Source organism: Phascolarctos cinereus, unplaced genomic scaffold, assembly GCF_003287225.1.
Source record: "Phascolarctos cinereus isolate Bilbo 61053 unplaced genomic scaffold, phaCin_HiC Scaffold_726;HRSCAF=1367, whole genome shotgun sequence".
Lineage (NCBI taxonomy): Eukaryota > Metazoa > Chordata > Mammalia > Diprotodontia > Phascolarctidae > Phascolarctos > Phascolarctos cinereus.
The window spans coordinates 264,657,172-264,684,964 of NW_027556098.1; the positions used below are offsets into that span (position 1 = coordinate 264,657,172).

The following is a 27,793-nucleotide window of genomic DNA, read 5'->3' on the forward strand; positions in this document are numbered from 1 at the left end:
TGTGCTCTTTGCAATCCCTATTCTGTTGCTAAAAAACAGTCCTTCATATTAAACTTAAGCTTTTTCCTTAGAAATTACTTGGAGCCTACTTTGTGTTTAATTTTCCACAGACATATTGTTTTCCCTTAATAGAATTGTTTTCCCTCCTTGAGGGAAAAAACTGGGTTTTTTTGGTTGTTGTTTTTGTTTTTTGTCTTGGTATCTTCTGTGTCCATTATACTTCATGTTACACAGTAGGTGCTTGATAAATATTACATGAATTGAATTTTCAAAAGCATTATTTAATTTAGAGATCTTTTAACATAATATATAGTTTGTATATTACAATTTTGAAAGGTCCTTCATGATCTTTTGTTTAGTGCCAGTTGGATGGCATATCATTTGGTAGCTGCAGCAACTTATTGTTCAGTTTTAGATGCAGACCTGTATTTCAGATTACACAGGGGGGCAGATGAGCTCCCAGACAACAAAGACATGCTCTTATAAAAATATTTGTTGACATATTATTATAAAGGAAAGAATAGGTAGTCACACAGTTCCCAAGGTTTCCATGACAATTACTTGTACGCTTACAGTTGAACAGTAACGGAAGTAATCATCAAGCTGTCTTATTTTCTTTTCTGTGGAACTGTTAATAAACCTGGTATGTACAAATGCCAGTTATTTAGGGTGGTCCCCAAATAATACCTTTTGGGAAATATCTGGTGTGATTGTGTCCTGTCTTATTTTTGCCAAGAAAATGTTATAAGCATTAGTGGTGCCCTGACTATTGAGACATTATAAGAAAACAAGATACATAACATACGCTTTAAAATGTTATTCTGGTTGGCATCTAGTATCAGTATACCTAATGTATGTATGTTGTGTATTTGATGCTTTTTACCATCCTCTTTTGGCTTTGCCTGATACTGCTCTTTCCTGATTCATATACTACTAGTTTGACTACTTTCTCAATCTTTTTGGCTGACTCTTCAACCATCTCATGTGCCCTGAATATGAGCATTCCCCAAGATTCTTCCTGGGCCCTCTTTTCTTCTCCTTCTGTACTTTCTGTCTTGGTGACCTCATTAGCTTCTGTGGGTTTGACTCCCATCTCTATACAGATAACTCCTAGCCCCAGTGTTTCCTTTGAGCTTCCAGTCTCCATCTTCATTTACCTATTGGACATTTTAAATGGGATGTCTCAAAAACACCTTAAACTCCACATGTCCTGATCTGTGCTCATCTTTCCTCCAAAATCCTCCCCTCATTCATATTTACCAATTTATTTTGGAGACACCACTACACTTCCGGTCTCCCAGATTCATAATTTCAGCATTATTCTGAATGCCTTACTCTCCTTCATCACATATACATAATTGTTGACAAATCTTGCCATTGCAATTTTACACCATCTCTTGCATCTGACCCCTTCTCCAGTCATATGGCTGCCACCTTATTTCAGGTCCTTTCCCCTAGATTATTGCCACAAGTTCCTAATTGGTTTCTCTCCTTCAAATCTGTCCCCACTTCATTCCATCCTACACAATACTACCAAAATAATTTTCCTTAAGGACATATTTGACCAGGTTACTCCCCTACTTAGCCAGCTCCAGTGCTTCTTGTTGCTTTTAGGATCAAATATAAACTCTTCTTTTTAGCTTTGGAAGCCTGAAAAAAAACCTTGCCCCAGACCATCTTTCCAATTTCGTTGGACGGTATTCTCCCTTCTATACTTTGTGATCCATCCAAATTCTTTGTTCCTCACTCCATCTTCTGTCCCTGTACCTTTGTACTTGCCACGTCATATGACTTGAAAGTTCCCCTTTACCTCTATATCAGAATCCCTTTCTTTTTAAAATGCATCTCAAGGCTTCTGTGTGAAGCTTTTCCTGATTTCCCCAGTTACAAGTGCCTTCTCTTCCAAACTACATTATATTTAATTAGTTTTTATATATTTGTATTTGTATTTATATTTGTGCTATGCTATATATATTTTCATATGTACTTGTCACATCTCCCATTAGAATGTAAGCTCTTTGTGAGTAGAGATTGTTTAAATCTTTGTATTGGTGTTCCTAGTGCTTAGCACAGGGCACGGCCCCATGTTGGCATTCAATAAATACTTGATTTCCTAATTATTTACAATATTGTACCTTGAATCCCTTTTCCCTTCAAGACATCCTTTAAAAGCATAGATATGAAAGTATATTTTTTTAGGTCCAACATTTAGTATTTTGCATTTTGTACCTAAGGGTATTGACAGCATTCTAATAACAATAATTCACTTAGATACTGAGTTTGTATTTGCGAAGCACTTTTTTTAAAATAATAAATCTGTGGGATAAATAGGGCAGCTGTTATCCCCATGTCTCAGATGAGGAAACAAATACTCTGAATGGTTAAGTGACTTGCCCGTGGTCACATAGATTGTAAGTGTATGAAATGGGATTTAATCCCATGTTTCCTTACTCCCAAATTCTGTTTTCAGTGTACTATGCTACATCGCCTCTCAATTCTCTGCCATTTATAAATGTTTGTCTTTATTCTTCCTTGTGTCTGTCAGATTCTGTCCTGTATATGTGGGTGGGAAGAAAAATACCATTACTAATTAGCTATAAGCAATTCTTTTACACTTTACTAGTCACATTTTTGCCCTTGTCTAGGTCCTGAAGATGATCAAAGAAATAATGTTTCTTATGTTAAGTAGGAAAAAAAAACAATTTATTTCTACTGCTTTTGGATATAGTATAATAGGCAACTTTGTTAACGTATTTGAATTTTGAACACTACTTACTGTGTTTTTTAGGTCATCACTTGCCTCTTCCATCGATTGCTAAATGTGATACTCATGTTCGAAGCAGGAGAAGGATCTCACCGTGCACCCCTTAATATCACCTCACAAACTGTCACTAGTAGAAATCATGCAATCCAGTTTATCAGGTGAAGCACAAACACTCTGGCTCTTTTTCCTTTGGACTGCCCTGTCTTAGGTCTCTGGGCTCTATGACTGATTTCTGTTACTACATTTTGATGTTTTTTTTAAATGCATTGATTTTTTTTTTACATTGTTCTCACTTTTTAGTGATTTACTGTACCTCCCCTTCCTCCTTCCCATAGGACTGTTGCTTGAGTGTTCTAAAGCACTCATATTTATTATTTATTACTACATAAGAATATTCTTTTATATTCATATTTTATAGTTTTTCATAATCAAGGCATTAAAGAAAAAAATAAACTGGCCATGTCTGAGAATGTGTCTGCCCCATTCTACACTTTGAATCCACTATCCCTCTGCTGAATGGGGAAAGCATCCTTTGTAATATGCCTTCTGGATTCATGAATGGTCACTTTATTTATTATAGTTATGAAGTATTTCTTTAGTTATTTCCATTATACTATTGTATTATTCTGTACATTGTTTTCCTGGTTCACTTATTTTATTCTATATCTTCCTTATAGATTTGTCTGAATTCTTCACATTTCTCATTTCTTTACAATATATTAATATTTCGTCCCTTTCATGTACTATAATTTCTTCAGCTATTCTGCAATCACTGGGTGCCCACTTCTAGGTCTTTATTACTACGAAAAGGCTGAACTAAATGTTTTTGTATATGTGCGAGCTTTCCCTGTCTCAGGATATTTTCTTAGCAGTGGTATTGGTGGGACAAAGGTACATAAAATCCACAAGGCTAAATTTTCTGTTCTAATTGTGTCTAGGGAGATCAAAATAAGATATTTCAGAAAGAGCACAGTTCACAAGGTTCGTGTCCTTTCTCTGACCATGAATTGGAATAGTTTGGTGTAGGAGTGGGGGCCTTCCAGGTGATAGGGCAGATCAGTCCCTTTCAGCTTGAGTTTATCTAGCCATTTTCTATAAGTTTAGTCAATGTATTTTATCTTTGCATTCCACGTAACTCCTCCTCCCTAGTTAAACCCTTCCTTGTGATAAAGAAAAACATTTAATCAAAAACATCCAATATGGAACTTTATCTAACAAGGTATGCAGTATCCTGTGCTAGTAGTTTTTCATTTCTCTGCCTGAGGGAGGAGATATACTTCTATATTTGTTCTTGAAGACCTTCATTGTTTTTTTCTATTACTTAACATTCAGCTTCCCTTTAGTGATATTTACACTTCCATTGCTGTAAATGTGGTTTATGTTGTTCTTTTGGTTTTGCTTATTTTGTTCTTCATCAATTCATACAAATCTTCCCAAATTTCTCTGAAGCATTTATATTATTTCCTACTACATGGGAATGTTCTTTTATACTTAGATTTTTTTTTCAGCTGTTCCTCATTTGTTTCAAGTTTAGAGTGCTGTTATCAATATTCTTGTATAGATGGGACCTTTGTTTCTATGTAGCCTAGTAATGTAAAATTGCTCTGGTACCATTGCCACAGTCTAAAGAATAACTGGCTTCCTATTGAATTGTTGGGGCTTTTGTATTTAGAATTAAGCTTCCCAGGTTTTAGGACTTCAAGTCGTTGAATATCTGTGAACACTGGTTGATCATCTAATCAATTTTCAAAGAGCAGCACTAACTAATGATAACTTATTCTGAAGTCAAATGAATTATAGAATGTGACAAAAGACTAAGTTTCCTCAGAACTTACTTTCTACCTGCCATGTTTTTACCTCTATGTAGGTCTAGTTTTCTCTTTCCTCCCATTTCTGCCTGTTTCTCTCCCTTGTCTTTCCTTTGTCCTTATCTTTGTCTTCCCTTCCCCTTTTGGATTGGTCCTTTCTCAACTCCATTCCTCTTTTTCCCTTTCAGTGTCCAATCTGATCCTAATATAAAATTGAAATAAATTGGGTTTTTCTTAGAAAAATGTAAAAGTTGTTTTTTACGTATATGTAACCTTCTGTTGCTTGATTTAAATTAATATTTTAAAATTAGATATGTCATTACTTTTAGATTTTTTTTTTTTGGATGCAGTCTGGGTTAAGTGACTTGCCCAGGTTCACACAGCTAGTAAGTGTCAAAGGTGGGATTTGAACTCAGATCCTCCTGACTCCCTGCCTATTCACTGTGCCACCTAGCTGCTCCTGATAGATTTCTTCATTCACGTTTTTGAATTGTTGCAGTAGGTGGAGGTAAGAGAAATGGGAGAAAAAATGATGGGCTAGTATGTGTATATTCCTAGAATGTGAAATTGATCTGAATATAGATTATTCTTTTTTTCCTTCACAAATTAGCCTTACAATAAAACTGAGTATAGCTTATAATTAGTATCATTTTTCAGTGCATACATGCACGTGTGCACGCACACACACACACACACACACACGTGTCTTTGTGCACGTATATATGCACATGTGTATGTATTGTGTATGTATTTTCTTTAAATGAGATCTCATTTTAGAAGAGTGATCCCTTCTGACCATTTGGACATAAAAGTGGTTAATTACATCAGTGATGGCAAACGCAAATAGAAAATCATGAATTAACATTATCTATATTGTATTATTTATTTTGGTAATCATTTCCCAATTACAGTTTAATCAGATTTAAATTAGCACCCTGGTGAATTTGACATCTCTATTACATTGTGTAGCATGTAGATGATCTATGGGTTAAAGAATACCTTTGAAGAATATGTTTTAGAGTTGATTAAATATCTTGCTAGCAATTTTAATTGGAGAAGGAAATGTCAAACCGCTCGGTATCTTTGCCAAGAAAGCCTCAAATGGGGTCATGAAGAGTTGAACACAACTGAAATAACTGACTGAACAGTGATTTTAAGGGATTTTGTAATTATTTTGCTTAAAGGTAGTTGATTAGCTAATTGTTAATTAGTCTGATATTTAGCTAAGAGGGAAACTGACCAGAGTATTGTATGTTAATCTTGATCAGAGCGAAAGTACAGTGATGTATAAATGATGCTACAAGTAGGCTTGTGTTAAAGGAAGGTCAAATTTGTGCACTGTAACTTTGTATATAACTCACCAAATACACACCAAACTTCAAAGAAGTAATATTACTTTATCTATTAAACTGTCAGTGTTTTAATGAATTACCACATAGTGATCCTTTGGGTTACTCTTATCCTACTGGAATTGGTGGTGAGAGTTATTACCATGACTTTAATGTAATATATTTTGAACCTGTACAAACACAAATTAGCTTTTGATTGCATCTGGTTTACTGTATTTCACATGAAAGTAGTATAGTGGGTAGAGAATGGCTTCAGGGTCAGAAAGACTTGACAGCTTTGCTTCTGCCACATACTGGCTGTGATCTCCTGAGCAAGTCACTTAACCTTGGAATGCCCCAAGCAGTTCCCTTAAGAGTTAGGGTGTTGGTATCAGGAGGGGGAGTGGCTGTACAGTGAAAGCTGAGATCTTCAAAAAATTAGTCCAGTAACTAGTAAAAAGGAGCATAGAGCTTCCTCATTACTTCTTTCTGCCTAGATAAATAAAATGGTCTATTGGATGGTATCTCTTCAGAGTTTAAATGCCACCGGACTCCATTGTGACTGCTGTCTTTTAACTCCTTATTGTATTGAAATGTCTTTTCAAATGTGGGGGAAGTTTGTTGATTTTTTTTTCCCTTATGTAGGGAAAGTGGTTTTCAAGGAGAAGATCTAGAGAAACTGTTGTGCTTAAAACTTGTTTTATTCTGATTTAACAGTAAGGTCGTTTTATGTTTTGAATAGTTCACTAGTGGATGAACTAAAAGAAGTTGTATTTCCAGTTCTTCGTATCCTTCTGCAGCATATCTGTTCCAAGGTACTGTTTGCCTTAGTAAGGTGCATATTTATGTATGATATTTGGAATTTTATGTTCATGTGCATAGTCAATGTCTTCAGTGGAAAACTATTAAAAAAAATTAGAGGCAGCGAGGTGGCTCAGTGGATAAAACTCAGAAAGACCTGAGTTCAAGTCCTGCCTCAGACACTTACTAGCTGTGTGTCCCAGGGCAAATCACTTAACCTTTGTCTGCCTCAGTTTCCTTATCTGTAAAGTAGAGGTAATAATAGCACCTATCTCAGACAGTTATTGTGAGAATCAAATAAAATAATATTTTTAAAGCATTTGTAAACCTTAAAGCTTCATATACAGGCTAGCTATTATTATTGTTATTGATAAATTTGAAGATCTTTAACTTTTGATAAATTGACTAGTTTCAGTTCACTTAGCTATGCGGTCCTGAAAATGACTTGTCATTAGGGAAGAGTGTATTGATCCCAGAAGATTTCACTGTTCTTCTGTTTCAGGTTTTGGATAAATCAGAATATCGGACCTATGCAGCTCACGCATTGGCACGGTTGCTCAGTAAACTCCCTTGTTTAGAGTATGCTGCATTCATTCGCTGGCTTTACAGATATTCTCGCAGTGCAAAGGTAGGAAGAAATGTCTTATTTATAGATCCTTGGACATGGCACTGCAAACAATGGATGACTGCAAGGTTGCATGGCATATGAGAAAGATCCCTTCACGTTTTAAATTCCCAACTAATGATGATTCTTATGTTCTTTGCTTCAACAGATCTCACACAGGGTGTTTACTCTCGATGTAGTCCTAGCTCTCTTGGAATATCCTGAAAGAGAGCTGGACAGTTCCCTCTCCCTAGAGGAGCAGAAGTTTTTAAAGCACAAATTTTTAGTACAAGAACTGATGTTTGGACGTTGCTCAGACAAGGCACCTACTGTCCGTAGCAAGGCACTCTCAAGTTTTGTTCACTGTCTGGAGATGTCAACTACTGTTATCTCAGATAACATACTTGAGATTTTACAAGGTAGTGTGCAGGCTGCAGTATGTGTGGTTAAATTTTTTTTTATTTTGTTTAAATAAATATCAAGAATTTAGATAGTTTTACTATAGGGGACTTGTAAAAAGAATAGATGCTGTAGGATATCTTTCTACCCTTTTAAATACCTATTCTAGTAGATTCTGTTATCTAACTTGTTTTTAAATAGACTTGTCTGTCTGTTAGAGTTGAAAATCATTTTGTAGAATTTTAAGTAGGTATATTTTTTAAAGGGGCTTTGTTACCTAATGTTTATTTAGATTGTTGGCTGCTTTTGTTTCTAGAGATTGCCATGTTTTGTTAAATGTTAAGTAGATATGACTATTGTCCATGTATATTGAAAAGAGAAGAACATGATTCATTTATAGTCATTTAGTCTATTGTATTTAGGTTTAGCTTAATAATTATCTTGGTTTTGATGGCTATCTGTTTAATTATGATGTATGATAATGAATTTTCCACTTGTTCAGCCTCCAGTCATGCTGCCTCACAGGTGGATAGTTGTCCTACTACTTTACCAGGAAGCACAGAAGGTAATGGACCAATCTAGTTTCAAACTATGAAACAATTGGCTTTTTATTATTTGGCTCTTATCTAGATAAATTGTCACATTTGAAGTAGGTATATTGTTGCTTTTTGGCTTTAGAGTTTTGTATTTATGTAATATTGTACATTATTGCTTGATGAAAGAAATTGAGGTTTATTGTCAGTGGAAAAATGAGCAACTACAATAGTGACATGCTGCACTCATGCTATCAAATAAATGGTGTAATAACTTTTTACCTTAATTCTTTTTCTCTGTTTTTATTGTCTTTTAAGGTCCTTCTAACTGTCCAAGAAAGACACTTAGTACTTTTAAAACTATAAATGTAACAGATACTGACAGTGGTGGTGAAAGAATTGGAATTGATGGTAAGTCAAGTTATGTTACTCTGAAAAAACTTGAGGTTTAAATAATATTTAATTTGGTTTTAGGCAGCCTTAAGCAATAATCCCATTTTAGAGTTCTGATATGATTGAATTCCTCATTGTAGTAGTGAAGCCTTTTTTCTTAAAAGTGTAGTTCTGATTTATTAAAGTTAATACTGGTGGTCATGATGTTAAATCATATTTTATTTTGTAAGTTTTCTTTTGTCTTGAGATAAGAAATCACCAGTAATGCTTAGTGAAAATTAGGAAATGGTTTATTCTCAGTAAGAACAGTTGTGCCATGATTTCTAAATCAGGTGCAAGCTCAAAAGGTCTAGTCATTGAACAGTTTTCATTAAAGTTTGATTTGTTTGTCATTAATTTGGGAGGGTTGGGAAAGAGACCAGAATACTTTCCTCTTTAAATATCCCCTTGTTTTCATTATCTTATCATTATTTCTGTTAGGTTGTTCTAACTAGACTCCATGATTAAAACCTTATAGGAGCAGCTAGGTGGCACAGTGGACAGAGCACCGGCTCTGGATTCAGGAGGACCTGAGTTCAAATCCGGCCTCAGACACATAACACTTAACTAGCTGTGTGACTCTGGGCAAGTCACTTAACCCCATTGCCTAGCCAAAAAAAAAAAAAAAAACACAAAACCTTATTACCTTGTGAAATGTATATTTAAGGATCTACCAAAATTGACTATTCAGAATACTTTTCTACTAGTAAGTTTGAAATTTAAACTTACTAATAGTGATTATCAGTAATCATTTGGTGAATCAGTTACTTGTATTGCTTATGTACTCACTTTGCACTGCTAATTTGCCCTTATTTATAGTTGGTTAATGATTGTCAGGACTGCAATGGAAAAGCTAGGAACACTAGCTTTGGAGTCAGAGGATTGGGGTTCAAATCCCACCTCTGTTGATTACTACCTAGATGACTTTAGCAACTCACTTAACCTCCAAGATTCTCTAGTTTTTCCTGTATATATCTTGTTTTTACATAGTTGTTTGCGTGTTGTCTCCCCTATATTACATTGTGAACTTTGTGAGGGTAAGGAGGATTTTTGCTTTTCTTTGTATCTACAGTACTTAGCACAGTGCCTGGCTTTTAGCAGGTACTTAATAAATGTTTATTGTTTGATTGATTGACTGGTACATAATGGGCACGTAATAAATACTTGTTGACCTGACTTCATCTTCCTGGCCCCTAGTTTCCTAATCTGTAAAATGAAGGGGTTAGATTATGTGGCTTTTCTGAGACTCTTTATAATTTTAACTCTTTCACCGTATGGCCATATGTTTACATTTACATGGCATTTTTCAGTTACAAATGCAGAGAGGTAAAGTGAATTAATTACCCACAGTTGCATGACTTAGTGAGCTATGGAGACAAGACACAAAATTTTGGCCTTCTGACTCTAAATGCAAAGTTCTTCCTACTATGCCACCTTACCACTGTCATTTCAAGTTTTAATTTGTGGCAGGGTATGCTACTCACCCTGGGTGTAGTGCAGGTACTGGTTGTAGTCAGTTCCTATTACATGTTTTTGACAGAGCCCAAAATATCCTGGGATCTTTTCATTGTCCACAAGGTTCATTATAAAGAAAACTGGACTTGGGTTCTACTCAGTTCTTTTATGGGCTCACTCTGTGAATTTACATACCTCACTTACCTAATTTGGCTTTATTGTCCTCATTTGTAAAATGAGGATAAAGTTCCTTGTAATATCTGTCTTAAGGCGATATTGTGAGGATTGGGGTATACTTTGAAGTATGCTTTACAAATTCAAAGGATTACTGTTATTCAAATTAATATTCTTCGCAGTTTAGGAAGACTGGTTTTTATGGCTTCATAGATTTGGTTTTGATAGGCTTGACAGTAGTGTGTTCTACTCAAGTTAAATTCTAAATCTTAATTTGCCGTTTGTGGATTTTGTGGATTTACAAAATATGTTAAATAAGGCAAAACTGTTTTGAATGTTCTTGTTAACTCCAGACTTCCTTTTTGCAAATTACAGATTTGCTATTGCATAGCCTTTTCCAGGAGACTTCAAGTTTTATTAATTTAATGAGGCTTTCATGTTATAAAACTTTGTTAGATTAAAAGTACAGGTAGTCCCATCTTGTGTTGTTTAAGCAAAAAGTAACCTTTGGTTTTTTTAATTGTACTCATGCCAGGTAATCAATAAAGGTCCTCATCTTTCCCCCTCTTACTTTTTCTACTACATTTCCAGTCGATGATTTCTTAGACTCAATACAAACACTCTTAGACTAGGATTTTCTATTATGTTATGTTGATGAGGTTATAGATTTGGTTGATTTTGTATCATAGTGACTCCTTGATATTTTCTAAATAGGAAACGATATCCTGACCATGCTGAGACAGAGAATTGGTGATGAGAAGACTAATGTTAGAAAATCTGCACTCCAGGTACACTTTTCTCGAAACTTTGCTATGTAAATAACTAGCACTAGAGTCTTCCTAGTAGAAGAGAGGGTTTTGGGAAATCTTAAGGTTATATATGTTATTTAACTTACCTTTCCCAACTTGCCTGTTAATCTTTAACCTCAAGTGGTAGTAAAAGTATTGCAGCATTGAAAAGGGCAGTGTAGACTTTCAGGGTTTCTTATTGACTTTTGTTTTTAGAAAATTTAAAATTTTACATCTTTGATTTCCTTATCCTTCCTTTTGTGCCCTTCTTATGTTTATCATTCATCGTAATCATCCCATATGAGATATGTATGTGTAAGTATATAATGTATATAATTGTATGAATATGTGACTTGTAGAGGAAGTACAGAAGGGAGCATAGACAAGCAGGGCAGTTTTGAAAGTAATGTGTAGAATTTATTAGATACTTTAAAAAAATGCTGTGAAATGGAGAGTGACAGTTCCATACAGAAATCTCTTGGTTCTGCTCTGTCTTTAGAAATGCTCTTTTTATGTTTAAAATTCAGAATAAAAAAGATAAAAATTTTAAAATATGATTTCCAGGTGTTGGTTAGTATTATGAAACACAGTCAGATCCCATGTACCCAAGAAGACTTATCAACCCTGCAGGATCGGTGTCGGGACCCTGCAGTTTCTGTTCGGAAGCAAGCACTGCAATCTCTTACTGACCTCCTTATGGTGAGGTGATGGGTATTATGGGTCCTTATTCGTATTAATTGCATAAGATGGAAAAAAATTGTTTTAGCACATGTTATATATTTGACTATCAGAAACTATGTAATCTATTAATTAGCTACCCATATAAAGAGAAAATGGAAGATGTAGACTTTAATTGCAACTGGTTTGCCATACTCTACCTGAAAATGCTAAGTACTTATTCTAGATAATCTTGGCAATTAACCTCTTGATTTTTGCTAAACTGAAAATGCTCCCATATAAATTCAGTACATTTTTCCTTATCTAATTTGGTTGAGCCAGAGGTCTGAATCAGTTTTTAAATAAAACTGAAATATGCACGTGGTGTTGCCATGAGAGCAGCTCCATTTAAACCATGTATAATTTAGTTAAAAGCACAGTTGCTGGAGCACTTCGAAAGCATGTTTATTTTCTGTATTTCAGGCCAGAAAACATAAAGCAATAAATATATTGACTTCTTCTTTCTGTCAGCATGTATTTTATTTGTTCCTTGGAATAGATATTGATTTATGCTTTATCTTGATCAATATTTACTTCTAGAATCAATCCCTTATGATTTGACATCACCAGCATGAACATTGATATAATCTAATAATGATAAATTTTAATACTTAATTTAAGATTTCAGTAAGTGCTGGTTTATAATAACTTGTGGCTGAACTTTGTCCATTTCCCTTTCTTTTGGCCTCCTATATAACATAAATGTTTAAGTATTTTTACTAGATGCCTTCACATTTTTTTTTCACTTATGTTTATACCCCTTATGTTCTTGATCACAAGTTCACTAATTTCATTTGATTTCATTTGAAGGCCTGAATTAATAATTTCAGTTAGAGGCAGGTAGGTAGTGCAGTGGGTAAAGCGCTGGGCCTGGAGTCAGGAAGACCTGAGTTCAAATTTGGCCTCAGACACTTACTAGCTGTGTGACCCTGGGCAAGTCACTTAACCCCTGTCTGCCTCAATTTTCTCAACTATAGAATGGGGAACATAATAGAACCCATCTCCCAGATTTGGTACGAGGATCAAATAAGATACTATTTACAAAGTGCTTATTGTAGTGCCTGGCACAGAGCAGGCACTAAATAGATGCTTATTCCCTTTGCTTCCCCTTTTCTTTAAGGCTCAGCGCAGAAGTGTCTTGATACAGAAAGCCTGGCTGACTGGAATCATCCCAGTTGTGATGGACACTGAAAGCACTGTGCAAGAGAAGGCTCTGGAGTGTCTTGACCAGCTTGTGTTACAACACATTAAGCACTATACTAAATTCCAAAGTGAAGATGGTAACCAGATGTTAGCATGGGATCTCCTTACTCTTCTCACTTCAGAAAGCCAGGAACTGAGGTTAGTTTTACAGCTCATTTTCCTTTAAGAAGGACATTTGAATTTTTGTAGTTCTAATTCCTTAAACCTTCTTGTCACAGTTAAATTTTTATGGGCCTTTTAATCATTTTTTGCTTTCATTTGAAGTTTTTTCAATTTCCTCTTGCCATCTTAAAATGTACACTGTACTAATGGATATAGTACTTTCATAAAGACTTTACCAGTGCAGAATGTTTTGGATTCCTGACTTGTTCTTTTCCATGTATTATGTTGACTGTTTTTAAAAGCATTTTACAATATTGTTTAAACTGTAGTTTACTGTGATAACTGGTTCTTTCCCCTTATTTTTATGTATTCTTTTGATTTCATTCATTTTTACCCATTCTTTTTTGCTGCCCCCTCATGCTCTTCCTCCCCTTGACATATTTTCTGTTCCATACTCTGCCAGTTATTCCTATTTCATATATCTTCATTCTCTCCCTTTCCACCTGACTAAGGTCTTTCCAGTCTCTAAAAAAGCCTTTCTCTCACAGTCATTTATTGTTCCATTCTTTCTAAGCAGTAGTCTAGTTCTAGATCTTTAGGATCCACCTCTGATTTCTACATGCAGTAGTTTTTTGATGGCCCACTTACCCAGAGAGGGATAGAAGTCATACACTTTTGCTTCACTGTCATTTTGGGAAATAAAGCAAAGCAAAGAGCTGGCAGAGTGGCTAGAAGATACATTATTTCGTGGGATATTTGGTCATCATGTATTGCAGTACTATTGCTATTTGAAAAACAAAACTACTATGAATATAATTGCAGCTTTACACACCAACATCAGGAGGTAAATAAGCGTTTATTAAGTGTGTGCTATGTGCCAGGTCCTGTGCTGAGGGCTGAGAAGACAAAGAAAAGCAGAAGACAGTCCTTGTGCTCAAGGAACCTATGGTCTAATGGAGACAACATGTAAGCAACTATATACAAGTAAGATATAGACAAGATCAGTTGGAGATAGTCAATGGAGAGAAAGCACTAACAGTAATAGGGATTGTGAAAGACTTGTTATAGAATGTTGCTGAGGACAAAATAGAGAAATTCTATAAAGAAATTGATAAGATCCTCCAAAGTAAACCAACATAACACTCTGATATTTGATGACTTCAGTGCAAAGGTAGGAAAAGGTGAGGATAGAAAGAAATATGTAGAAAATCATAGTTGAGGAGAAAGAAATGCAAGAGGGCCACTTTTTGCCCTCTGTCTAAGATGCCATAAGGTGATTTGGGAGATGGCTTAGGAGGAAAGGACCGAGGAGGACCAATTGGAATATCAGAACAGCTTGTCTTTCTGCCATGAAGGCCTTAAAAGTCAGTGGCCCTTTCTTCTGAAGACTTCCCTTAAATGCCCTTTAACTGATAGGGTGCATAAATGGAAAGCAGACTGCCCAGCTTGCGAATAACCTACTCCAACAAAACCCTGAAGTAATAATCAAGAAGTCTTATGAAAAATTTAGAGTAAGTAACTTTTTTCACAAAACCAAAAGTAACAGAATAGAGAGCCAATACAGCAAAGTTAGTTCCAGCCAGAAGTCCACAGGTAATAGGAAAGGGAGCGCATCTAGCAAAGTAAAAGGCTAGTGTGACCAGAGATGGCATTCTTGTAGCCTACAAGAGACTGTGTCTGGAGACATCAAGGAAAGCTCCTCAGAAAAAGTCCAAGGATAGTCAGAAAGCCCTAGGATGGAGATTTTGGAAACCTTGAGGAGCAGCAATGGGCAGTAACCATGGTGCCATAGTGCTCTGTCTAGGACACCAGACTTGGGATCTAAGTTCCTTAGTTCTCTATCCTGAGACACAAGAAATGGCCCTGAAGATAAAGCAGTCTGAAACTCTCAAAGGTCCAGGGGATCCTAACTACAAGGGGAAAGTGAATCCAGGGGACCCAGAACTAGACTAACTAGGGTTAACCACCACACCCAAAAGTATATCAGGGTGCAGATCCTAGAGCTGGCACAAATCCTCAGTGCAGGAAATAAATTTGAGGAGAGATGAGTAAACCAAAGAAAACACTGGCCAGCATTTTTTTTAAATTACAAATCTAACTGTATAATAACTGCAAGAAGAAACTAAAAGGATTGCTAGAAAAACTGAAGCAAGAGATAGATAATGAAATAAAATCTCTAAAATAAAGACTTGAAAGGAGACTAAATAGCTTAGAGAAAGTGGCAAACCTTACCTAAGAATGGACTCCCTGAAAACTAAACTAGATTAAAAAGCAGTCAGTGATTTTGCGAGACAGCAAGAAATATTGTTATAAAACTTTAAAAATTGAAATAAATAGAAAAAAATGTAAAGTATTTGAGATCAAAAATACCTGACTAGAAAAAAGTCTAGGAGAGATAATTTAAGAATCTTTGTGTTTCTGAAATATCAAGATTTTAAAAAAAAAGCTTAGACACTATATTTTTGGACGTGGACATTCTGTGGATTGATTTTTCTTGCTGTTGTAAATTTTTTGCAAGAGGGTTTTTTTTGTTTGTGTTTATTCTTTTGGCTTTTAATTGGGGCAAGGAATTGAGAGGGAGACAGGGTTAGCAATAGTGATTCCCAAAAAAAGAGGACCATTGAAATAATTTTTTTAATGCACAGAGGAGAACCCGAGTTCAGAAGGAAGCAAGACAAGTAGGACAGTATTCAGAGTAACAAGTAGAATTATATATTTTCACGAAAGAAAATGTTTTGAAATGCAGATACGCTGTTTCATATAGAATCCTCTTTGTTTTCTGCTATATGTTTGGAAATGCCCTTTTTGGGGGACAAGTTCAAGTCCAGAATTTTTTAAAATATTTAAAGAAAGAAAAGAAATGATGGAAGTCCTAAATTTGTGGATTAAATAGAAATCTTACACCTCTATATGATGAACATTTACTTAAAGAAAAAGAAAGATTTTAGTCTCCAGACATGCTGAACACCAGTAACGCTGTAAAGAATGACAGATTATATTTTAATGAACAGGAAAAGACTTCTTATTGGTGCGAAAGTTTTCCCTGAAATCAGCTCTCAGTTTACAACTGTCATGCCATTGACTTGTCACTGCTAAGACCTGAATTAAAGAAAAAAAGAATGATCAGAAAATAATATGACATGCAGTTAAAACAGTTTCCCCCTGAATTATTTGTACAAGTAATTCAAAATAAAAAAATGGAAAATGAAGAATAGAAATAGCATTGATGACCATTATAATAATTTCATACAGAAGTATATTAATTGTCACAAGGAGATGAAAAGAGCTCAGAAAACCCGTTACTTTGTATCAGTTAATTTAAGTCTTCCCATTCTTCTCTGTATTCATCATGTATGTAATTTCTTAAAGCACAGTATCATTTCATGTGCAGTTAATGCTCTTTTTTCTCCTTTTTTGCGCATTGTTGATGTTTATCAATGATTAAGTTCACATTAAGAAAGAAAAATTAGAACAAAAAAAGATAGGTTGAAGTCAGATTGAGAAGGTATTTAATTGTCAAATAGAAGACTGTATTTTTTATCCTACAGGCTGTGTCAAGCTTTCTCCAGCAGGGAGTGACATGCTTAGCTTCCATGCATCAGGAATATCAATTTCACATCTGCGTGGAGAGTAGATTGGAAAGAGGGTAGTCCCTTGACAGGGAGATCAATTGCAAGACTTCTTAATAATCCAGGAGAGTGGTGAGGAGGGTATGAAGCATGTGGTTATTTAAATTTTCAGCTTGGTCCATAAATCTAAATCCCATTGTCATGCACCAACTTCTTAACCATCATACTTCCTTCTTCAATTTTCCTTTTTCTTTGGAAAGTCTTGCCTTTGAGAGTCAGTAGTGATAAAGATGCTACTTTTGCCTGAGAGGTCTTCATTTTATTGTCAAGAATTTTATAGACTTTAGCATTGTAGCCTCAGAAATACCATGCTTAATTGATGCTTCTCTCCTTTGCTTCTTCTCCTCCTTTATGGGCTCTTTACCTTCTTCACAACCCATTAATATGTGCATCCTCCAAATATTTGCCCTAGACACTTTACCTTGGCATTCTTGTGCCCTGCCATGGCTTCAGCCAATACCTCTGGGCAAGTAATTTCTAATTCTATAATCTATTTAATCTTTTTCATGTTCATGATCTACTTTCCTAATGCCTACAAGAAATCTTCACCTGGATGTTCTGTTTATACTCCAGACCCTACATGTTCAAAAGCAAGCTTATTGTTTCTCCCCCAGATCTACTCCATATCTTAATATTGCTCTCAGGGGCACTGCCATTCAACCTAATCTCTCCAGTTTAACACCTTGGCATTATCTCTTTTTTCTTCCCTCACACCCTTTGATCATTTATTAAAACCCATCAATTCCACCACTGTAACTTCTTTCACATATGTCTTCTGTGTGTATTCACTGACACTATCCTTATGTACTCCTTCATTACCATAAAACCTGGACTGTCATAATAGCCTCCTAACAGGTCTTCTATCTCCCATCCATCTGTATCTTCCTCCAGGATAATTTTCCTCATGCATTAATATGCTGATGTTCTGCCTCTTTTCAAAAGTCTTTAGTGGTTCCTTATTGCCTATTGAATAAAAGAATTCAGGTTGTCCTGAGTCTGTACTGCCATGCCATACTGGCTTTAGCCCTGTCACTTCCTTCCCTGAACTGTAAGCTGCTTCCATCAGAGTGGAGTGTTCCCTGCCCTGCCACATCCCTTGAACTTTCCTGCTTCTCTCTCTTGCCTCTGCTTGGCTTCCTCAGCCTCTGAGCTCTAGGATTAGAATCTGACTGTGCAAATGTCATGACTTATGTCATTTCCTCCATAAAACAAGCCTTTCCTGATTGCCCGTTGTTATGACTAACTTTTTTCTCTTTGATTTTGTGTTTTATACTCTTTTTTGTGGCTCTAATGTATCTGTTGTATAATATTAGACATTATAGATGTGGCTTTATGTTTTGGCCCCCGATGAGCTTCATGATAACAGGAATCATGTCTTCTCTAAGCCGTATCCTTACAGTTGTAGACACACAGTGGGTGCTATGAACTTAACTGTGCTTGGTGCCAGGATGTTTCCACAGCTGTCAATGTCAGCATTTAGTCATCATTTATGATTTACCTACTGTCTGCAAAGTACAGGTAAAAGATGCTGTGGGAAGGGGCAGCTAGGTGGCACAGTGGATAGAGCACTGGCCCTGAAGCCAGGTGTACCTGAGTTCCAATCCGGCTTCAGACCAAACACTTGACACTTGCTAGCTGTGTGACCCTGGGCAAGTCACTTAACCCCAATTGCCTTTTTTTTTTTTTGCTTTTTGCTGGACAATTGGGGTTAAGTGACTTGCCCAGGGTCACACAGCTAGTATGTGTTGTGTGTCTGAGACCGGATTTGAACTCAGGTCCTCCTGACTTCAAGGCTGGAGCTCTATCCACTGCGCTACCTAGCTGCCCCCTCAATTGCCTTTAAAAAAAAAAGATGCTATGGGAACACAAAGAAATATAATACATGCTGTAGGATTTTAGGAGAATGCTATATCACTTTCAGCTGGGGTGATCAGTGTGACTTCATAAAAGAGGTAACATTTGATATTGACTTAGAAGAATGGGGAAATAGGATTGTATTAGGTAGAGATAGGATAGACGAGGCATTCTAGGCTTGGGAAACAGCTTGAGTACTGGGATGGAGGCAGTCAAGGAAGCTTATCATGTTTATGATCTCCAAAGAGGTAGAGAAAACAAGTATACAGTTTGATTGAATTAGAAGCTTCATTTGGGGCACAAGAGAAGGAAGAGGGACCAGCAAAACAGACAAAAAGACTCATCAGGGAGAAAACCTTTAGAAATGTTTTGTTACAAAAGCGAAGGGGGATAAGCTTCAATAAAAAAAGAGGGGTGTGTGTATATGAATGATGAAATAGTGTGAGATGCTTCAGAGAACTCAAGGATGATGGATATGTAAAAGTAATTAAATTTGGTGGCAAGGAGAGCCTTTTGTAATATGTTTTCAGTAGGGTGGTAAGGAGGAATCCAGATTACAGGAGATTAAGGTGAGGGTAGATAGTGAAAAAGTAAAGAACTGAGCAAAGAGTGGGAGGGAAAGAAAATACATTCTAGTTAATTTTTTTTTTTTGGCGAGGCAGTTGGGCTTAAATGACTTGCCCACAGTCACACAGCTAGTAAGTGTTATGTGTGTAAGGCCATCTAGTTAAATTTTAAAAAGTAAAATAAAATGTAATGGAATACTATTGTGCTATGAGAAATGATGAGCAAATGAGCTTCAGAAAAACCTGGAAAGACTTGTATGGACTGATGCTGAGTGAAGTGAGCAGAACCAGGAGAACATTGTACATAGTAATAGCCATGTTGTGTGATAGACTTAGCTCTTCTCAGCAATGCAAAGATCTAAGACATTTCCAAAAGTCTTATGATGGAAAATGCTATCCACATTCAGAGAAAGAGCTATGGAATTTGAATGCAGATTGAAACATACTATTTGCTCTTTTTTTTTATTCTATTTTGTTTTGTTTCTTCTTTCTTATGGTTCCTCCTGTTGGTTCTAATGCTTCTTTACAACATGAGTAATGTGAAATTATGTTTAATAGGATTGTGTATTTATCAGATTGTGTGCCATTTTGGGGAAGGAGGTGGGAATGGAGGGAGAGAAAATTTAAAACTCAAAACCTTATGGAAGTGATTGTTGAAAACTAAAAATAAATTAATTAATAAAAAGTAAAATAAAATAGAAGTTATTTAAAAGAGAAGCAAAGGAAGTAAGCTTAGGTTACACATTCCAGGGATTTGGCAAAGGAAGGAAGATGAGAAATCAGATGGTAAATGGAAAGGTAATAGAATCAAGTCAAGATTTATTTTCATGGAAGGGATATCTTGTTTGTATTGAAAGGAAAACTGAGAGGAGCTAGTAGAAAGGGAGAAGCTGAAGATAGTAGAAATAGCAAAAATTGATAGGAGGAGATTCTAGGGGAAATGTTAGGTGTTGTTCAATGGCATCACAGGTTGGAGGGCTTAACCCCAAGAAGGTGGAAGGATACCTTAAAAGCAGAGAGAGGATGGATAAAGAAACAGAGATTTTTTAAAGTTATGAAGAATAAGGTGAGAAAATCTGATCTGGTCTTGATTCTTTTAGTAAAGTAGGGGACAAGATCATCCACTACACAGGAGGCATAAGGACCCCTTTTTAAAGCAATGGGCAACCATTAAAGGGCTGGAAGACTTGAGGAGGATGGGAATGTTTGAAAAGTTGTGGGGAGTGGTCTAGCCCAATTATAGCTTGGAGGACTTGGTTGAATTTAACATGAATTTGTCCAGATCAATATTGTTCCATTACTTTCTGCAGTAAACCTCTGCTGTTATGTAGTAGAAATTTAGAAAGCCAAGTTGTAAGTGATTCAGAGTTAGACTTTGAGCATGCTGAGATAACATTAATGCACAGAAAGATTTTAGGATGTTGATGAGGACGACATTTATTGGCTAAAGATGGCTTCCAGAATGGAGTCAAGTCAAAATGGATTAGGTAACTTATTTGCTGGGACCTAAGGGAGAACAGCAGTAGATGTCAAATTGTGAAAGATAAGGAAGTGGTCAATAGAGAAAGAATGTATTATGGCATAATTTCAGGCAGTTTTTAATAGCTTTCTTTTTCATAAGGAAATACAGTATCTGTTAACAGGATTGGAATTCCAAAGTTTTAAATATTAATTTTGGACAAGTTAGTAGCTTTTGTAGTTCAGTTTCTACCATCAAAGGGGATGGAAGGGAGGATAATATTTTTTAGTGCATCTTTAATCTTTGATTTGATAATTATATAATGTTATTATTATAGTGACAGGCAAGAGAGTATTGTGAGTTTTCTGAATTTCATGAGATATCTATGGATAATTTTAACGAATAGCTTATTTTTATAATGTTACTACTATAAATGTGTGTACGTATTTTATATTCATTATGTTGTGTATTGCTTATCTTATTATAGTTGCCTCTTTTCTGCATACTATAATAATTTCAATTTTTAAAATGAGAAAAGCCACATTAATTGTATGTTTCTTATGTTACCAGCAGCCCCAAATAGCAAGTAATCAGATGAGAAAACAACTACTTGCTTATTTATAGTTAGCACTATACATTCCTCTTCACTGAAATGTACAATATGGTATTTGTCCTGTGATTAATTTGACCTCGTTTTGCTTTTTTCCCCCCAAAATGCTGTGGGAAGGAGCAAAAGAAGAGGTAGTTTAAAAATGACAGACATAACATCAGTACTTTGATACTGAATAAATCAGTAGCATTTTTTACGTATTATCATTTTTTGAAAGGGGGGGATTCTATTCTGTGATCATAAGCCTGCTGGACCTGGGCTTATGTGACCTGTCCTGCATCTTTCTAAGAGAGAGGTGTTTTGGGAGCAGCTAGGTAGCACAGTGGATAGAGCACCAGCCCTGAAGTCAGGAGGACCAGAGTTCAAATCCGGCCTCAGACCAGACAAGTGTCGAGAGAGAGAGAGAGAGAGAGAGAGAGAGAGAGAGAGAGAGAGAGAGAGAGAGAGAGAGAGAGGGAGAGAGAGGGAGAGGGAGAGGGAGGGAGGGAGGGAGGAAGGGAGGGAGGTGGGGGGCAGTGATAGTTTTGTTTTCTTTTGTTTTGCTTTAGAGACAAAAGCTTCCTGGCTAGATTGTGGGTGGGTAAATAAACTGGAATGGGTATATGGTGAGAAATCCAATTTATTTTGTGTAATAAAATTAGAAGGGATCTCTTTTGATCTTTTATAAGCCATTAGCCATTATCTCTTTCTGTACAGTTATTTTGTATGCTACCAAAACCTAATCCAGCTGGAATATCCTTTAACTCCTAGTCTGAGCATATGTGTGGTATTTATAAATTTAATAATACTTTCTCTTCTTTTTACCAGCCGTTATTTAAATAAGGCTTTTCACATGTGGTCTAAGAGAGAGAAATTCTCATCTACTTTTATAAATAATGTGATATCCCATTGTGAAACGGAACACTCAGCACCAGCCTGGATGTTGCTTTCAAAGGTTGCTTGCTCATCACCTAAACTGGATTACACCAAAATAATTGAATCCTGGGAGAGAATCAGTGGGTGTGTATGCTCTTAATCTAGTTATTGATTGGTGCTGAAAACAAATCCAAGCCAATGTCTTCCTCCAATACAGGGAGTTTGCTGTTTCATAGATACTAAGATTCAAAACACTTTATTTAAATTCTGTTGTGAAAATTAATGCTTTAAAACACCATTTTCTAGTACATTAATCCCTTTAGAATTTCCTACAATATGACTTACTTCTAGCATCAGTAATAACAGAGGGAATGATACTGTTCTTTTTAACAGTGTCCTTGTCTAGTTTCATGTAGCTGTTTTGTCTTTTACCATCCTCTAGGCAACAGAATACCAGTTCTGTCACTACAGGACATATTCTGTGTGTGATTGGGCATATTTCAAAGCACCTGCCTAGGAGTACCCAGGAAGAGCTGACTGGTAAGTGTGTCTGGAGTCTTGTTGAGAAAAAACATTTGGCTTCTCAATTTAGTTGTATTTTTCCAAACTGAAATTTCAAGTGGTTTGATCTCCTTTTCAGATGTAATCAAATGTAAGCTGAGAGAGTTTCAGTGGCCTCCAGAGGTGATTAGTTCAGCTGTTGATGTTCTGCAAAAACTCTGTCATGCATTTGTAGAGACAACTGAGGAGGAACAGGTAAGGTCATGTTTGACCCTCCACTTTGTTAAATCAGTGTTCCCCGTTTGGCTAAGGGGTCATTTTGACTCTAGAAAATATTTCTTTTTTTTTGTTCGTTTGGTTTTTTTGTTTTGTTTTTTGGTGATGCAGTGGGTGAAGTGACTTGCCTAGGGTCACACAGCTAGTAAGTGTCGAGTATTGAGGTCAGATTTGAACTCAGGTCTTCCTGAATCCAGGGCCAGTGTTCTGTCCACTGTGCCATCTAGCTGCTCCCTCTTTCTGTGTTTTTATTAAGGTGTGCCAGTGTTTCCTAAATAACTCATCTTTCCCTTCCAAATTTGCCCCTTTTTTCTGAACTTTCAGATTTCTGTTGAGGTTTCTAATATCCTGTCAGTCACCTGGTTCCTGGCTTTTGTGACTCTTCCTTCAACCCCATTCCACATTCCACATGACCACTCAGTTGCCAAATCTTTATAATTTCTACCACCACAATATTTCTCCCATCTGACCTCTTCTTTTTACTTTCTACTCACATGATCCCCACTCTATTCTAAATTCCCATTATATCTCTCCTGGGTTATTGTAGGAGCCTCATAATTGGTTAGTTTGCTGAAGTTTCTGCCCTTTCTAATTCACCTATGTGAATTAAAGTGATTCTTCTAAAGCGCAAGTCTGATTGTGTTACTTCCCTAATCAATAAAATTCAATGGCTTCCTATCTCTAGGATCAAATTTAAGCATTTCTGTTTGACATTTCAAGTCCTCCCCAGTTTGACTTCAAGCTGCTTTGCCAGTCTGATTGTACATTGCTTTCATTCCCTTAATCCGCAGTCCAGTCAAACCGGTGTAAATGCCATCCTTCTCAAGTGATATTCCATTTCTTGTCTCTGTGCATTTCCATTGGCCACCTGACATCCTTGGAAGGTCCACTCTTCACACCTCTGCCTCTTTAGAGCTCCATCAAGCTCATATTCCACACGAAATCTTTGCTGATTCTACACCCTCCCTCCCCTAGCTGTTAGTGCCTCCCCTCCCAAAATTGACCTTGGTTTTTTTTGGTAAATATTTTGTGCATGCTTACATATATACATGCCATCTCCCCTGATAGGATATAAACTCCTTGAGGGCAAGGACTGTTTCATTTTTGTCTTTGTACCCCCTGTACCTAGCACAGTGTCTGGCACATAGTAAACGCTTAGTAAATGCTTGTTGATTGATTGGATGATCTTTCAGGTCCCTTTCAACTATGAGGTTTTGTGAATCATATGTGTCTCTTGCACCTCCAGTATCTTCAGTAGATGGACTCATTGACAGTACCAAATTTCTTTACGTACTTTCTCACTTATCGCATTCCTAAAATACCCTGTGCTAGGCACTGTGAGAGATGTGAAGATGAGGTAGTGGCCCTCCTTTCAAAAAACTTGTAAATAACCCTTTCCCATCCTTACTTTGTTTTTGTCTCAGCTATATTTAACAGTGCTAGTATTATCATTTATAATATCGTTAACATTATTGTTAAATAACATTTATTATAGCATTATCAGGTTTGTAAGGCACTTTTCTAAAAACAACCTCTTGAGGTAAATAGTACAGTCTAAAGAGACGGCTAGGATGTGACAGGTCACTTTGTACTCTTAAGATCTCTTCAGCTTGAGCCTCTAAGATCCCCTTGTGTGATTTGATCTCTGCATGTTCCTATTGCATTTCTTTGGTAGCTTGAAATCATACCCTCCCTTTACCTTCATTAGTAGTCTATTTGGATTTTATTCTTGACATCTTTTACCTAGGAGGCAGCATGATAGCAAACGGACAGAGGAAAGAGTACTGATGCTGGAGTTGGAGGGCTTGGGTTATTACTCCACCTCTGATACTACCTGTGGGAACTTGGGCAGGTCACTTAATATCCTTAGGCCTCAGTTTCCTCATCAGTAAAGCAAGGAGGTTGAACCTAGTGGCCTCTCAGGTCCCTTTCATCTTAAGATCTATGGTCTTCTCACCATGTCCATGCTCTGGGCAAAAAAGTATCACAGCATTTATTATTCCTGGGGCAAATAATATTGTGGGGAATAGGGTAGATCATGATTAAAACTAAAAACAATGAAAGCCAATGAGTGAGGTAGAGCATAAACTTCAATTTATGTAGCCTTCACTAGGACAATTGGAGGAAATAGCTTATACCACAGGAAAATGAGAATGACATAGTGAACTATTTCTGTAAATCTCAAATGAACAGGTCAGATGGTATGCTTATCAAATTTTCTGGCCAGAAGGCTGTGAGAAATTTCTAAGACAATGGATAGCAGAATGAGGATCTAAAGATTTCAGTTGGCTGGAGCAAAAGGGCTAAATCTAATAGGGTGGAATTTAATATGGATAAATGCCGAAGGTCAGAATTTGAGTTGGAAAAAATCAGTTTTACAAATATAACAGGGAAAAGGGGTATGTTGTTAGCATTTCGTTTATTTGGCCAGTTCTGCTTTTTAAGGCATTCTTCTCCTCATTGGCTTTTTGGACCTCTTTTGCCATTTGGGTTAGGCTATTTTTTAAGGTGTTATTTTCTTCAGTATTTTTTGGGGTCTCCTTTAGCAAGCTGTTGACTAGTTTTTCATGATTTGCTTGCATCACTCTCATTTCTCTTCCCAGTTTTTCCTCTACTTCTCTTACTTGCTTCACAAAATCCTTTTTGAGCTCTTCCATGAACTGAGACCAATTCGTATTTTTCTCGGAGGCTTTGGATGTAGGATCTTTGACTTTGTTGTCTTCTGGTTGTATGTTTTGATCTTCTTTGTCACCAAAGAAAGATTCTGTGGTCTGACTTTTTTTTGCCCCAGTTTGCTTATGATCCCAGCCAATTATTTGAGTTTTAAACTCTTTGTTAAGGTAGGGGTCTGCTTCCAGTGTGGAGAATGTACTGTCCCAAGCTTCAGTGGTTTTGTGTAGCTGTTTTCAGAGATACTTCCAGGGACCTTGTAAGTTTTCCATTCTTGCAGGGTGGTATGATCAAGGGAGAGGTATTTACTCCTTTCCTGGCCTGTGCTCTAGTCTGTGAGTGACCACAAACATTGTTTTCTACCTTGGAACTGGCACAAGCTCCCCAACACCAGCACTCTTTCTTGTCCCAGGACCACCACCCAGAACTATGACCCAGATCCAAGCACAGGCAAAGCAAGAGAATCCTGCCTCAGCAACAGCAAAAAGATCCTTGCAATCCCCTTCAGATCAGCCACTCAATTCCCCCTCAGTCTGAGGGCCAGAAGCTTTGGAAGCAGTTGCCAGTCTGGGGCTGCACTGGGACTAGGGTGGGGCGAGCTTCTCTCTTACCAGGGTTACAGGCTTTTCCTACTGACCTTCTAAGTTGTCTTTGGCATTTGGGGTTGAGAAGTCTGGAAATTGCCACAGCTGTCCGTGATTCAGTCCTCTGAGGCCTGTTTTGCCCATGTGCCCCTCCTGAACTGCGTTTCTCTCCCAGCCTGGCATGATAGACTTTTCTAATCAAATGTCCACGTTGGCTTGGGAATTTGTTTCGCTCTGTCTTTTTGTGGGTTCTGCTGCTCTAGAATTTGTTTAGAGCCTTTTTTTTACAGGTATTTGGAGGGGTTTGGGGGAGAGCTCAAGCAAGTCACTGCTTTTACTTTGCCATCTTGGCTCCGCCCACCTGTTCGCATTTCATGTGAAAACAAATTGAGAACTTTTGTGGGTTTTTTTTCCATCTTCATTTAATTTACTTTCCCCAATTACATGTAAAAACAATTTTTAACTTTGTTTTTTAGAATTTTGAGTTCCAGATTCTATCCCTCCATCTTTCCCCTCCCCCCTCATTGAGAAGGCACAAAATTTTATATAGGTTATACATGTTCAGTCATGCAAAACATTTCCATATTTGTTGCGTTGTAAAGGAAAACACAGACCAAAAAGAAAAAAGAAAAATGAAGAAAGTAAAAAAAAAAGATATACATCGATCTGCATTCAGATTCCATCAGTTTTTTCTCTGGAGATGCATAGCATTTTTCATTATAAGTCCTTCGGAATTGTATTGGATCATTGTATTGCTAAGAATAGCTAAGTCATTCATTGTATAATATTGTTGTTACTGTGTACAATGTTTTCCTGGTTTTTTACTTCGCATCAGTTCATGTAAGTCTTACCAGGTTTTTCTGAGAGCATCCTACTCATCATTTCTTATAGCACAATAGCACTCAATCACAATCATATACCATAACTTGTTCAGCAATTCCATAGCTGGTGGGCGTCCCTTCAATTTCTATTCTTTGCCACCACAAAAAGAGTTGCTATAAGTATTTTCATACATATAGGTCTTTTTTCCTTTTTTAAAAAATCTTTTTGGGATGCAGAACTAATAGTGGTATTGCTGCGTCAAAAGGTATGCATAGTTTTATAGCCCTTTTGGCATAATTCCATACTGCACTGCAGAATGTTTGAATCACAACTCTACCACCAGAGCATTAGTATCTCACCTTTTCCACGTCCCCTCCAACATTTGCCATTTTCCTTTTCTCTCATATTAGCCCATCTTATTGGTGTGAGGTGGTACCTCAGAGTTATTTTAATTTGCACTTCTCTAATCAGTAGTGACTTAGAGCATTTTTTCATATGACTCTAGATAGCTTTGATTACTTCATGTGAAAATTGCCTCTTCGTAGTCTTTCACCATTTTTCAATTGGGGAGTGGCTCTTATTTTTAGAAATTTGACTCCGTTCTCTATATATTTGAGAAATGAGGCCTTTATCAGAGAACCTTGCAGTAAAAATTTTTTCACAGTTATGATCACTGTGTATTTCCCTCTATCCTATTTCCCCACTCTGTTCACCCTGTTCATCCTAAAAAATGTTTTGCTTCTCACTACTTCCTCTCCCAGTCTGCTCTCCTTTCTACCAGATCCACCCCCAGCCCCTTCTCTTATCCCCTTTTTTGTAGAGTAAAATAGATTTCCATACCTAATTGTGTATGTTATTT

General features: G+C 36.7%; 1 protein-coding gene across 2 annotated transcripts in view; it reads left to right on the plus strand.

The window, feature by feature from the left end:
• The window catches only part of NCAPD3 (non-SMC condensin II complex subunit D3), a 106,608-nt gene that overhangs the window by 21,643 nt on the left and 57,172 nt on the right, over positions 1 to 27,793 (plus strand). For both annotated transcript variants that reach the window (XM_020968758.1, XM_020968757.2), the window contains exons 8-19: positions 2,789 to 2,922; positions 6,643 to 6,715; positions 7,204 to 7,329; positions 7,475 to 7,724; positions 8,207 to 8,269; positions 8,556 to 8,648; positions 11,013 to 11,086; positions 11,651 to 11,785; positions 12,924 to 13,144; positions 22,034 to 22,225; positions 22,524 to 22,621; positions 22,722 to 22,837. In XM_020968758.1, coding sequence (XP_020824417.1) covers positions 2,789 to 2,922; positions 6,643 to 6,715; positions 7,204 to 7,329; positions 7,475 to 7,724; positions 8,207 to 8,269; positions 8,556 to 8,648; positions 11,013 to 11,086; positions 11,651 to 11,785; positions 12,924 to 13,144; positions 22,034 to 22,225; positions 22,524 to 22,621; positions 22,722 to 22,837 — 1,575 coding nt within the window. The remainder of the gene's footprint in view (positions 1 to 2,788; positions 2,923 to 6,642; positions 6,716 to 7,203; positions 7,330 to 7,474; positions 7,725 to 8,206; positions 8,270 to 8,555; positions 8,649 to 11,012; positions 11,087 to 11,650; positions 11,786 to 12,923; positions 13,145 to 22,033; positions 22,226 to 22,523; positions 22,622 to 22,721; positions 22,838 to 27,793) is intronic.